The sequence below is a fragment of the Balaenoptera acutorostrata genome, chromosome 5, assembly GCF_949987535.1.
Source record: "Balaenoptera acutorostrata chromosome 5, mBalAcu1.1, whole genome shotgun sequence".
Lineage (NCBI taxonomy): Eukaryota > Metazoa > Chordata > Mammalia > Artiodactyla > Balaenopteridae > Balaenoptera > Balaenoptera acutorostrata.
The window spans coordinates 130,004,638-130,019,366 of NC_080068.1; the positions used below are offsets into that span (position 1 = coordinate 130,004,638).

At 33.9% G+C, this 14,729-nt stretch overlaps 2 protein-coding genes across 3 annotated transcripts in view; both read left to right on the plus strand.

Annotated features, from left to right (window-relative positions):
- The window catches only part of ABHD18 (abhydrolase domain containing 18), a 41,831-nt gene that overhangs the window by 8,893 nt on the left and 18,209 nt on the right, over positions 1–14,729 (plus strand). For both annotated transcript variants that reach the window (XM_057546853.1, XM_057546854.1), the window contains exons 2-6: positions 6,964–7,072; positions 7,709–7,793; positions 11,241–11,341; positions 13,264–13,342; positions 13,699–13,766. In XM_057546853.1, the coding sequence (XP_057402836.1) occupies positions 6,981–7,072; positions 7,709–7,793; positions 11,241–11,341; positions 13,264–13,342; positions 13,699–13,766 (425 nt within the window). In that variant the 5' untranslated portion in view covers positions 6,964–6,980. The remainder of the gene's footprint in view (positions 1–6,963; positions 7,073–7,708; positions 7,794–11,240; positions 11,342–13,263; positions 13,343–13,698; positions 13,767–14,729) is intronic.
- Positions 1,309–3,012, plus strand: LOC103010919 (eukaryotic translation initiation factor 2 subunit 3-like). The gene is given in 2 exon segments (XM_057546852.1): positions 1,309–2,029; positions 2,031–3,012. Coding segments are annotated over 2 exon segments (1,395 nt in total). The 5' UTR covers positions 1,309–1,315; the 3' UTR covers positions 2,712–3,012.

Consider the following 14,729-nt stretch of genomic DNA (forward strand, 5'->3'; position numbering starts at 1 on the left):
AGGTTTACAGAAAACTTGAGCAAGATAGTACAGAGAGTTCCCATATCCCTTCTCCCCCTACCCCACAGTTTCCCTATTCACATCTTGCATTAGTGTGGTACATTTGTTGCACTTGATGAATTGCAAGTGGGTTCTGTGGGTTTTGACAAATATATAATATCCTGTATTTACCATTATAGTATCATACAGAGTAGTTTCCCTAAAAGTCCTCTCTGCTCTTTTGTCCATTTTTTAATTGGGTTGCTTCTTTTCTTATTGTTGAGTTTTAAGAGTTCTTTGTATATTCTGAATACATGTCCTTTATCAAATAGATGTTTTGCAAATATTGTCTCACAGTCTTTGGCTTGTCTTTTCATTTCTTAATGGAGCTTATTTTCAATGAGCGTTTGTTGAATCAACCATTTTCTTTAAAGTCTTGGAATATTTGCTCTGTTTTCTCTGATTATGGTCTCTCGTGTACTCTTCTGAAAGTTTACAGTTTCACATTTTATGCTTAGGTCTCTGATCCTAATCCACATGGCTTTTTTGTTTGTGTACTTAGTATGATGTGTTGGGATTTAATTTAATTTTTTCCCACATGGATAACCAATTGCCCTGGCACCTTTTATTGAACTTAGTAATAACTAATAAGTTCTAATACTTTGTTGACTCACTTGGATTTTCTCAATAATAGTCATACCCTTTGTGTGTAATGGCAGGTTTTCTCCCCCTTTTCTAATCTTTCAAACTTTTTATTATTTTTTTTTCAGCTTAGGATATCCTGTACCATTTTAGAATGCAAGTGATAATAGTGGAAATTCTTGTCCCTCACTTTTAAGGGAATACTTCTAAAATTTCATCATTAAATATGATGTTTACTGTACATTTTTGTTTCATATGTTACATCAAGTTAATGATGCTTTCTTATATTCCTAGATTTTTTTTTCTTTATAATTATGTCTGGATGCTGAATTGAATCAGATGCTAGGAGGGTTTTTTTTGCTTGTTTTCTTTATATCTCTAAGACATGTTTTTTTTTCTGTTTAGTTAGTTAATGTAGTAAGTTACTCTAAAATATTCTTACATTCTTACCATAAACCCATCTGAACTATCTACTAGTGTTCTTAAAGAATTATTTGGGTTCTCATTGATTTTTTTAAAATTTTCTATTTTATTAATTGCTGCAAAAGGAATGGTAATGATCATTGAATACAACTATCTCTAAGACTAAGAATATGAATGTAAAGTCTGACAACATAGAATTGATATAATTTACAAGAGTTAGAGGCAGAAAAGAAAGAGAAGGTAGAAAGTACACAGATTCTCTCCAGGCAAGATGGCGGGGGGTGAGGCTGGTGTGACTTTAGGGCAGCTGCACCTTTCTCGGCAAGATCTCAACACTTTGGATGTTACCAAGTTGACGCCACTTTCACATGAAGTTATCAGCAGACAGGCCACAATTAATATAGGTACAATTGGTCATGTAGCTCATGGGAAATCTTCCGTTGTAAAAACTATTTCTGGAGTTCACACTGTCAGGTTCAAAAATGAACTAGAAAGAAATATTACAATCAAACTTGGCTATGCTAATGCTAAGATTTATAAACTTGATGACCCTAGTTGTGCTCGGCCAGAATGTTATAGATCCTGTGGCAGTAGTACACCTGATGAGTTTCCTACAGACATTCCAGGGACCAAAGGGAACTTCAAATTAGTCAGACATGTTTCCTTTGTTGACTGTCCTGGCCATGATATTTTGATGGCTACTATGCTGAATGCAGCTCTTCTCTTGATAGCTGGTAACTAGTCTTGTCCTCAGCCTCAGACTTCTGAACACCTAGCTGTGATAGAAATCATGAAACTGAAGCATATTTTGATTCTACAAAATAAAATTGAAATGGTAAAAGAAAGCCAGGCTAAAGAACAGTATGAACAGATCCTTGCATTTGTACAAGGTACCGTAGCAGAAGGAGCTCCTATTCCAATTTATGCTCAGCTAAAATACAATATTGAAGTTGTCTGTGAGTACATAGTAAAGAAAATTCCAGTACCCCCCAAGAGACTTTACTTCAGAACCCCAACTTATTGTTATTAGATCCTTTGATGTCAACAAACCTGGCTGTGAAGTTGATGACCTTAAGGGGGGTGTAGCTGGTGGTAGTATTCTAAAAGGAGTATTAAAGGTGGGCCAGGAGATAGAAGTCAGACCTGGTATTGTTTCCAAAGATAGTGAAGGAAAACTCATGTGTAAACCCATCTTTTGCAAAATTGTATCGCTTTTCGCAGAGCATAATGATCTTCAGTATGCTGCTCCAGGTCTTACTGGAGTTGGAACAAAAATTGATCACACTTTGTGCCGGGCTGACGGAATGGTGGGGCAGGTACTTGGTGCAGTTGGAGCTTTGCCTGAGGTCTTCACAGAATTGGAAATTTCCTATTTCCTGCTTAGACGGCTTCTAGGTGTACTCACTGAAGGAGACAAGAAAGCAGCAAAAGTGCAAAAGCTGTCTAAGAATGAAGTACTTACGGTGAACATAGGATCCCTGTCGACAGGAGGAAGAGTTAGTGCAGTCAAGGCTGATTTGGGCAAAATCATTTTGACTAATCCTGTGTGCACAGATGTAGGAGAAAAAATTGCCCGTAGCCGAAGAGTTGAGAAACACTGGCGTTTAATTGGTTGGGGTCAAATAAGAAGAGGAGTGACAATCAAGCCAACAGTAGATGATGACTGAAGAATTAAATAACAGATTTGGATGAAGTCGGAATTTCTCTTAACAACCTAGGGGTATATTTTCAAAGCAATAGTGAGGAATTAATTTCACAGCTCATTACCTTAGGAGTAGCTGTAAGGATATTCTCATTTTTTGGTGATGAAAATTTAACCTCTAATACTAAAATAGGGTCTACAATAAATGTAAAAATTGACGTAATGTTGGATTGAATCTACATTTTACCAAAAATTAATCATTCCCAAATAATGTCTAATTTATACATCAGCGCAGGTTTGAAAGGAAACTGCTACAACCAGCCTTTGCTGTAGCACACATACCACTGAACCTGTTTGAAATAAAATTTTTCTTCTTAAAAAAAAAAAAAAAGAAAGTACACAGATTTCCTCAGCTTTCACAATCATTATAGAGCTATCATTTAAGGATTAGAGATATTAGTATACTTAAAGTTATAAAGATAAGCAGTAAAAAAAATCAACTAAAATTGGGTGGTGGGGAGAAGGGATCAAATATATCTTTCATTATTTATCATCAGGAGTTAATAAATATTATATAGAACATGGAAATACAGGTTTGAGTATTAAATAGAGTTATAAGGATAATCAATAATAATGTTGCTATTATTAGTAAGTATAGCACTTAAATTTGCAAAGTGCTGTTTAAGTGCTTCAAGTATAGTAACTCATTTATTTCTCATATCAATCGGAGGTAAGTACTGTCATTATCCCTGTTTTACAGATGAGTTACAGAAAGGATACGTGACTTGCTCAAAGTCACATAGTAAAGGATTCAACCAAGGGAGTTTGCCTCTAGAGTATATGCTTTTAGCCTTTATGATATATTGCATCTTAAATGTATCACTTTCAAATTTACATACACTCAAATGTAAAAGAAATATGAATGATAAAAAAACTGAAGTCAATAAAACAAAAAAAATAGAAAACAAATTATCATAATAATAAAAAAATATAAATAGGTTAAACTCACTCATTAATAGAAAAAATGAGGTAGGCCTGTATATCCTGAAATTGAAAGAGCTTTGCAGATATTTATAAATAATCAGGGTGAGGAAGAAATGTCAAAAAATACAAATACTGTAGTTGATCTCTTCTGTGTTTAAAGAAACACACCAGGACTTCCCTGGTGGTCCAGTGGTAAAGAATCCGCCCTGCAATGCAGGGGGCGTGGGTTCAATCCCTGGTCAGGGAACTAAGATCCCACATGCCTCAGGGCAACTAAGCCCAGGTGCCACAACTACTGAGCTCACGCACCTCAACTAGAGCCTGCATGCTGCAGACTACAGAACCCACTCACCCTGGAGCCTGCATGCCACAACTAGAGAAGAGAAAACCCCAAACCTGCATGCCGCAACTGGAGAGAAGCCCGGACACCACAATGAAGATCCTGCACGCTTCAACAAAGATCCCGCGTGTCGCAAATAAGACCCGATGCAGCCAAAAATAAATTAAATAATAAATAAATATTTAAAAAAGTAAAATAAAATCGCTAAAAAGAAAAAAACCCCACACACACCAAAATCCCTAAAATATGTGTATGTATATAAATGGATAGAACAAGGGATCACAAGAGTACAGCATTAATAGCAGTTACCTTTTGGGAGGAGAGGAAGCTTAGCAGAAATGAAGAGAGACTTCTTAGCTTTACTCTGTATATTTTTATATTGTTTGAATTCTGCCAAAAATGTGTTACATAACTCAAGCAAAATTTTTTTAAAGTGTGTATGTGTAAATAAATAATGTCAACAAGAAAAAGGTCAGGAAGAACAGAATTTAAACTCTTAGAACTCAGTATCTCTGAAAAGTAGAATTAGAGGTAACAGGAAGATTATTTTTCCCTAATTTACTATATATACTTCTGTATTATTTGAATTTTAATATGTTACAGTGAACATTTTTTAACTAGAACATGAAGAAGAGAATATGTGATCATTGTCACTTGCCTTTTTTCTTGTATAAATTATCTGTTCCTGTGCTTTATTCACTGACTAGATAGTTTTTAACAAATTTCATTGGAACATAGTACATGAATAGACTTCACAACGTATATGATTTTAATGCGATTTGCAGTTTAAAGATTTGGCAGCTCTTTTTTGTCACGTAGGTCTTGGTTTAAATGTTACCTCTTTGGTTAAGTGAAGCTTTTTTTGACCATCAACGGAGCCCTCTGGTCTTTATCATGTTGTCTTGTTATATTATGATAATAATGTTGTCATCATCTAGTCTTGCTTACTTTTTTTCCTAAAAATAATTTGTTTTCTTTCCCTGAAGTATAAGATCCATGAGAGGAAGAACGTGCCTTGATCATCTTGTAGCACAGGACCTAAAATAATTCTTTGCATATAGTAAGCACTTAATAAATACTGTTGCATGAATGAAAAAAGTAATACTCATTCTTAAAAGTTCAGAAACTTGCATTTAGGCCATCCAATAATGGCTGAGCTATGGTGAACTGATTAATGATAATTCATAGGAATCTAGTAATCAGAATACCATTTATAGCAGTAGATATGAATAGCGTAATAAACAGAGCTGGCTATGCATTATGGGTTTTTTCCTAGCATTATTATGCAAAAAGCAAATTTAATCAAGAGTAAAAAATGAATAACGTGTGGAAATTGGGAAAAAGAGAGGTGGGCAGTTTTAAAAAATACTAGATACTATACTCTGGCTATTGATTGTATTGCCTAACACAGGGGTCCCCAACCCCCGGGCCGCGAACCGGTACTGGTCTGAGGCCTGTTAGGAACCAGGCCGCACAGCAGGAGGTGAGCGGAGGGCCAGCAAGCAAAGCTTCATCTGCCGCTCACAGAACCGCCTGAACCATTTCTCCCGCTGTCCGTCCGTGGAGAAACTGTCTTCCACGAACCCGGTCGCTGGTGCCAAAAAGGTTGGGGACCGCTGGCCTAACAAGTATATTATCTAGTAAATGTTTATTCTTGGTCCTGAGAATTGTAAGAGACAGTATGAATGATTTGGTTTTGCTGGTCCAGTCATAAAAATAATAAAGTGCCAGTCCAATTGATGGTGGATTAGATTGTATACCTATGCAAACAAAGAAGAGCATTAAGTTTAAGTTGTAGTTTGTTACAAATCAAAGAGTAAAAATATGACATGAATGGTGGTACCCCAAAAAGCATTCAAAGTAATAGATAAGCCCTTATTAAAGCTCACTGGTGGAGCTGCAAATTTCCATTTTCCATTTTTCTAAGTAGAATAAACCCTGAACCTGAATCAGGTTTTGCCTGGAAATCAAAACTACACCATTCAGTTTGAAAAGACAGAGGCAGATATTTTTTTAAAACTTTAGAAATGTTTGGGAAAGATAGATAAGTGGTACATAAGTAGTAGCACTGATTAATTACTACTTTTCATGCACTGCAGTGTAGAAGACAGGCAGTGTAGTATAGTAGATCTTCAGCCATGTGCCTGAGATTCAGTCTTAGGTCTGCCTCCCACTTGTTGTGTGACCTTAAGTAAATCATATCCTCTCTGTGCCTCAGTTTCCTTGTCTTGGGGTACTGTATCTTCATAAAATTGTTGGGAGGTTTAAACAAGAACGTACGTGTGTGTGTGTGTGTGTGTGTGTGTGTGTGTGTGTGTGTGTAGTTTTTAAATGGTGCCTGGCAGATAAAATAGTACTACATAGGTATTAGCCACTCCTATTGTTATTCAACAAATACTGAATATTTACTGTCAGTCACTGTGCTGAGGATGGGAAGGTCCTGCCCTAGAGGAATTCAGAGTTTACTGTAGCTCAAGGCTCTACTTCATCTTCTCTACTTTCATCCGAGTTCTTTTTTCCTGTATCTTGTATCTTATTTCCAAGAGAATACATTCAAAGTTCTAGTTTAATCTCATTTTTTAATTTTCCCCCAGTTTTATTGAGATATAATTGATAATGTTGTATTGTTTTAAAGTATACCACATAATGACCTGATATATGTATATACTGTGATGTGTTCACCACAGTAAGTTCAGTTAACATCCATCATCTCACATAGTTACAGTTTTTTTTCTTGTAATGAGTACTTTTAAGATCTCTAAGATAAATAAGTCGTGAGGATATAATGTACAGCATGGTAACTATAGTTAACAATACTGTGTTGTGTATTTAAAAGTTGCCAAGAGAGTAGATCAATGTTTAATTTTTACCTGATATTTGTAGGGGTGGTTAGAAAATTGACCTACCAAGTAAAATAAAATGTTTTAAAGTCATTTAAATTTTTGTTTTATAGATGTTTGTTTGCTGCTCATGGGTGTGAGCAAGTTAGATATTCTATATCGGAGACTTCTCCTTACAAAACTTTTTATCAGAGGATGGGGAAGGCCAGAGGATCTCAAAAGGTAAGGATTTTTTCTGAATGCCTCTTCTAAATTTGTTGTTTTAGTAAACATTTGAAACTTCATTTCAGTTATAAAGTCCTTTACTATAAATATAAAGTGATGGGTAAATTAAGCATTAACTACTACATAAGAAAGAAATTATTTCCTTTTCTCTTTTATCTAATTATTGCTCTTAAGCTTTAACCCATATAATCATAAATTGAACTATTTTAAAAGTAATTCAGACTTAAAGAGCTCTCAGACATAGATTTTTAACTTTGGTAATTTTTTATCGATTACAGATTTCAGGGACTAAACTTTCTTGGGTAACTTGAATTTGTAATGACTATAAAACTGTGATATACTGTAGCTCATGGAAGTATTTGAACTTGTGAAAAATAATTTTAGGGATTTGTGCCTTTAATTTTGAGTCTTGCATATGTTAATTACTTTTGGAACAATGATACATCTCATGTTTTTTCTGAGACAAAATGTCAAGCTTGAAAAAAACCAAAGCCTAATTTTTTCTTTAATTATTAAAATTAAATTTTAACATAGTTTATGAACTGGACTTGCTAATTTTTAATTACTTTTCATCAGTCTCAATATAATGGGAATACTGAATTTTCTCCTTTTTTCCCCCCCTTCCCATAATAGACTCTTTGCATTCAGAAAGATTATTGGAAATCGAGAAAGATGTCAGAATCTGGTTTCAAGTGATTATCCAATATACATCGATAAGGTATTCAGATGAAAGAAATGCAATTATAGAAATTCAGGTTTTATATGACTGTGTGGCAAGAGTGGGCTGAATGTTGGAGTATAATAACAATAAACTCTAAAACATGAGTACAATATAGATTTTTCATTTAATATTTTTTTAAATGCTATTATATACCCTAACTGAATGCTTATAATAACTATATGCATGTTTATATGGGAGCATATATTTAATACTTAACTAAATACAAGAAAATATTTAGGGATGGATCTTTTTGAGCCTCATCTTTTATCTTTAGGCTCAAGAGAGTTAAATTATTCAACATTTCAGAAGAATTACAAGTAATACAGGGAAGTACTCTATTGAGAGAATCAGCACATGAGAAGTTATTAGCAAAACAACTGTTAAATAACATCAGGGAAATGTTATGGGGATATAGTTAATTGCTGAGAGAAGGGTAGAAAGAAAATGCTATAAAATTAGAGAGAAAATATATTTGAAATAGTTTTGTTTTTAAGCAGCATGTTTTCCTGTAAAACACTTCTAGGCTTATGTAATTGGATACTTGAAGCCCTGTAGGGGAGGGCCTGCAGCTGGGTAGGCTTCACATCCCTCACGGCCTTCAACCACAGTAACTCTACTTCTGTTGCTTTTATATATTGGATGTCTTTAGCAGATTTCGTTCTTCAAAAGACTTTCACTGCTAAAAACAGGGTCTTATAAATTGGAAATCCCTCCTCTATACCACATAGCTGTTCCTTTTGTATCTTCTGGATTTAGAACATTTCTCCCTCAAATTTTGCTAAATATTTCCATTTTCTCTGTCTTTTTCCTATTAAAAAATCATAGGCTTGAACAAATTTAAAACATACCAAGTAAAGATCAAAACTCTAATTTATGCCACTTTCCACCTCCTAATTCCATTTTCCTCCCAAGGAGGAATTACTGTTAGGATTTTAGAATGCTTTCTTACAGATACCCTTCCTCTCCCCCACCTTCTCTCTCTTGTTCTCTCACTCTCGGTTTTTAAAGATTGAGATATACAAATCTTTATATACAAAAGATATACAAAAATTCAGATACAGAAAAATTACCCTTTTAAAATGTACAATTCAGTGTTGTTGTTTTTTATTATTACATTCCCAAGATGTGCAACTATCACTATCTAATTCCAGAACATTTTTATTGCCCCCAAAAGAAACCCTGTACCCATTAGCTGTCACCTCCCACTTCCCCAGCCTCCCACCTGCTGATAATCACTCATCTGTTGTCTCTGTGGAGTCACCCATTCTGGACATTTCATATAAATGGAATCATCCAACATGTGGCCTTCTGTTTCTGGCTTATTTTACTTAGCAAATTTTTAAGGTTCATCCCTGTTGTACCATGTACCACTGCTTCATTCTTTTTTATGGCTAAATAATATCCCATTGTGTATATGTACAACATTTTGTTTATCCAGTATTCAGTTGATGGGCATTTGAGTTTCTACTTTTTTTTTTTTTTTTGGCTCCACTGGGTCTTAGTTGTGGCACATGGGATCTTCGTTGAGGCATGTGGGATCTTTTGTTGTGGCACGAGGGCTTCTCTCTAGTTGTGGCATGCGGGTTTTCTCTTCTCTAGTTGTGGCACGCAGGCTTAGTTGCCCTGCGGCATGTGGGATCTTAGTTCCTGACTAGGGATCGAAGCTGCGTCCCCTGCATTGGAAGGCGGATTCTTTACCACTGGACCACTAGGGAAGTCCCGAGTTGTTTCTACTTTTTAACTGTTATGAATAATAATGCTATGAATATTCATGTACTAGTGTTCTTGTGGATATATTTTTTTTCAGTTCCCTTGGGTATATATCTAGGAATGGAATTGCTCAGTCACATGGTAACTGTATGCTTAAATTTTTAACACACTGTCAACTGTTTGCCAAAGTGCACCATTTTACTTTTCCACAAGCAGTGTATAATGCTCTCAATTTCTCCACGTTCTTACTAATATTTCTACTTGCCCTAGCCTTCCTAGTGGGTGTGAAGTATATTTTATTGTGATTTTGATATGTCTTTCCCTAATGACTGTGATGTTGAGCATCCTTTCATGTATTTATTGGCCATTTGTATATCTTCTTTTGAGAAATATCTGTGAAACCCTTGCCCATTTTTAATTGGGTTATTCCTCTTTTTAGTGTTGAGTTGTAGCTTGCTTAATTTTTAAATCTGTCTTATATATGGCTCTGAAAGTGTTTTTTTCTTACCAAATTGCCATTTATCCCAACACTATTTGTTGAATTATTATTCCCTTTCACATTAGTTTGTGCTGCCTCCTTTGTCAAATAATTCTTCTAAAATAGATAAAAGAAAACTTTAAAACTGTAGGAGGCACAAAGATGACTAAAATGTAAACACTTCCTGGATTAAAAATTTCGTATTATACATGTTCGGTCTCCTTACCATTTTCAAAAAATGCAATGCAATCCCAATTAAAATATTCAGTTTAGAGCTAAGGTCCATAAAAGGATCCTAAAATTATTTTGGGAAGAACTCAAATATATATTTGGGAAGTACAGTCAGATCAGGAATACTTGAAAAGGAAGAGTGATAAGTAAAAACTAGCTCAGTCATATATCAATGGGTATTGTAAGGCACAGCATGATCAGCACAGCCTGACACTGGTTTAGAAATAAAAGATATGCTAATGAGACCTGATAAATGATTGAAAATAATTTGTAAAATTATTTTCCAAAAAAATTTATGGAAACTTACTTCATGATAAAGTAGTATTTTAAGTCATTTGCAAAGAAAATGTGGATTATTTAATAAATGATGTTGAAACAACTGGTTAGTATTTGTGTTTTTTAAAAAGGTTGATATATTTAGCTTCTAAAAATACAGTTTTTTGTTTCTGGTTTTAATGAAAATATGTGATGCTTTACTGCTAATTTAATTTTGACTATTGGCCTGATAAAGATTTTTTTATTTAAAAAAAAAATAACTATTTGAGGTGAAAAAAAACTTAGTTGTTGAATATTAGGAAATGCCTTTGCTACATATGTAGATATCACATTTCTCCTTATTTAATGTGTTGACATGACTCATTTCATCAATAGGTTACCTGAAAATGAGCCATTCTAACATATATAATGTCAACCCTTATTTGATTGTGGTAAATTATAATTTGTTTGTAAGTTGTTTTTATATTTATCTTTATATTGTTGAATTATTGTAACAAATATATTTTTTTGTTATTTATGTCATTGTACAAATAAGGTTTACTTATAGTTTTCCCAAGTAGACTCAAGTAGAGAACATAGAAGGAAATGAAGTGTGTGTAGGAGCCTTTAGAAAGCAGAATGGGGCAAAAGGATACATAGTAGGCACTAAAAAAAAGTTACAACTGAATAGAACTTTTTAACAGAAAAACATCTCTGATAGACCTAGATACCACATCCTTGTGTATGCATCTTTGTTTTGCTTTTTTTAGATTGAAGAGCAGTCAGACTGTAAGATCCTAGATGGACACTTTGTTTCCCCCATGGCCCACTATGTGCCTGATATCATGCCAATCGAATCTGTTATTGCAAGGTAAGTATTTTTATTCAGAAAGTTAAAGTAGTAGGTTGTTTACATTCATTTATACAACTACAATAATATCAATGCCATATTATTTCAAATTACTTATTATTAATTGCAATAATTATTTAGCATTTTTCCATTAAATGTGGAGTGGGACGGAGTAAAAATACAGAGCTTTAGTATACATTTGAACTTAAGTTGTTATCAGCTTAACCTTCAAAATTTCAAGAAGCAGGACAGTGCTGGGAATGCTAAATGAAGCAGAGTTGTTAACGTTGGTAGTTTTGATTATGAGACTGAAAATTAAGAGTTAGCTTTCATGAGCACAAAACAGATATAATCATTAAACCATCCTAAATTTTCTCATCTATGTTCTATTCAACAATTTATTGACAGTAGATAAGTAGTGATATTTTCCCTTGCCCAGGCAAAGTAAGCTCAGAATTCAGGTTTATGTTGCCTGAGAACACAGCCGCCTAAGGTCAAACCTTGAGCTGACAGAGTGCAGTGTTCTACTGTGATAATAATTCCAAAATGTCAACTGCTAAGGAAATTGAAAAGAGAAGTAAATCAGTTTGGGAAGATAAAAAAGTTCTGGGGCTTCCCTGGTGGTGCAGTGGTTGAGAATCTGCCTGCTAATGCAGGGGACACGGGTTCGAGCCCTGGTCTGGGAAGATCCCACATGCCACGGAGCATCTGGGCCCGTGAGCCACAACTACTGAGCCTGCGCGTCTGGAGCCTGTGCCCCGCAACGGGAGGGGCCGCAATAGTGAGAGGCCTGCGCACCGTGATGAAGAGCGGTCCATGTACCGCGATGAAGAGTGGCCCCCGCTTGCCGTAACTAGAGAAAGCCCTCGCAAGAACTGAAGACCCAACACAGCCAAAAATAAATAAATAAATAAATAAAGTAGCTATAAAAAAAAAAAAAAAGTTCTGAAGATGGATGGTGGTAGTGATTGCATAACAATGTAAGTGTACTTAATGTCACTGAACTGTACACTTAAAAATGGTAAAAATGGTAAATTTTATATTATATATATTTTACTACAATGAGAAAAAAAGAAGTCATATAGGAAAAAACATTAAATGAGAGGACCAAGATACTACGATAAGAAGACAACAAATAGAGAAGACTATGTTTTTTCTGGTGTGGTTTGCTTTTACCTCCAAACATAAAAGTTTTAATAAATCAGATCCTGTTATATACTCCAAGTTGAAAAAAAGATAACATGAACTATGTTATTGATATCAACAGCTTGTACAGCCAAGCATTATTCCTGCAAGGAGAAAAAGTGGAGCTATCTAAAGAATTGTTTTTCTAGGACTTAATCATATATATTGATGTCTTTAAAAATAAGAAAATTTCATTATGCATATATAAAGTTGTGGTATTGAATAAAGTAAAAATGATTGCAATAAATTCTGTGCTTATATTGTAATTGAATTTTTAATACCGTAACACCAAGCAAATTTACAGTATCTTTGTTGCCAGTTGGGCAAACATTAGTTTAATCAGTCAATTACAGTTTTGGGTTTTTTTTTCTACCAAAACATATGTTTATTTTTATTACATTCCCATAACCATTATAACAGAACTTTAATGCAGTTTAATAAATAAATAAATGATAATGAAAATTCATCAGTGCCTGAAAACTCAGATTTTTTTAAACTACTAAATGATCATGATATTTTAAATACACAATTCTACATCGCTAATATCTATTGAAATAGAATTTATAGATGAATAATCATGCCATAAATCACCTGTACTTTCATCCAACAGGACATGGAAAACAGCAAGTCAATTACAGTTTGAATGTCAAAATTCTGAATGACCTTTTCTCCCAAATAATTTAATTATGAAACTTTCAAGAATTCAAAGTTTGTATTAAAAGGCTTTTAGTTTCACTGATATGTTTTATTTTAAATAGATTCCAATTTATTGTGCCTAAAGAATGGAACAGCAAATATAGACCCGTATGCATTCATCTTGCTGGAACAGGAGATCATGTAAGACTTTATTATAACATCTTAATCCCTAATTTGTTAAGTTACTCTCCTTAACAGATGTGGTTATTATATTTTTTAATTTAATTTTAATTTTATATTAGAGTACAGTTGATTTACAATATTGTGTTAGTTTCAGGTGTACAGCAAGGTGATTCAGTTATACATGTACATGTATCCATTCTTTTTTAGATTCTTTTCCCATATAGGTCATTACAGAATATTGCGTAGAGTTCCCGATGCTATACAGCAGGTCCTTGTTGTTTATCTATTTTATATATAGTAGTGTGCATATGTTAATCCCACACTCCTAATTTATTTATTATATTCTTTAAGTACGTCATCTTTTCTTTCCTCAGCATTACTGGAGACGACGAACACTAATGGCTCGTCCTATGATTAAAGAAGCCCGAATGGCTTCTTTGCTGTTAGAAAACCCTTATTATATCCTTTTGTGATACCTAGAAATCTTTTCTCTTATTTATTTATTTATAGATGTAGTCATCAAAAGGAATGATAGTAACCAGCTTTTCTAAACCAGTTAAATTTAGTCAGTTCAGAAAATGCTTAGGAATTAAGGAGCAAGAATGAAAAGAAGTGAAAAATTGTTTCACGCCTTTTTAAAAGGCAATTTAAGGATTTTGCTTCTGTTGTATAATGAAGATAAACTGTCCTTCTGTTTCTTTTGAGATTTATACTGGATTTTAATATTAATAAGTCAAGTGTTTGACTTATTAAGGAAACCCTCATGTTTTAAATACATTTAAAGTATCACTTGAGGTTTAGAACAGTTCTTAATTTTCAAGATTATGTCAGACTATTCCCAGAAGAAGAAATGAAACTGACGCACAGATATAAAGAAATGTTCAGCGTTGCTGGTAATCAGAGAAATGTAAAGTTAAAGGAACAGTTACAAAAGATTTAAAAAATAAAACACAGTAGTCATAAGGCTATTGTGAAATGGGCACTCTTATTACTGATGACTGTGAAAATCAGTTCAACCCTTTGGGAAAGCATTTTTACTGTATGCATCAGGAGCCTTTAAAAATCTCACATCCCTTGACATTTTGATTCTGGGAAGTTTATTCTAAGGATAAAATATTAAGAAAAGAGAAAATGATAGAAAAGAGGAAAGATATTTAATAGCCTATAACTTATAATAGTAAAACAATAGAAATAGCTTAAATGTCTAACAATAGAAAGATGGTTAAGTAAATTGTGGTTCATAGCATTGGAATGTTGTACAGTTTGTTGTGTTATGTTTATTACTTTACCACTTACTACCTGTATGACCTTGAACCTGTTAGTTACCCTTTTAGTACCTCAACTTTTCCTTGGTAAATGGGATTTATCTCTTAGGTTATTCAGAGTATTAGAATAGTTAATACTG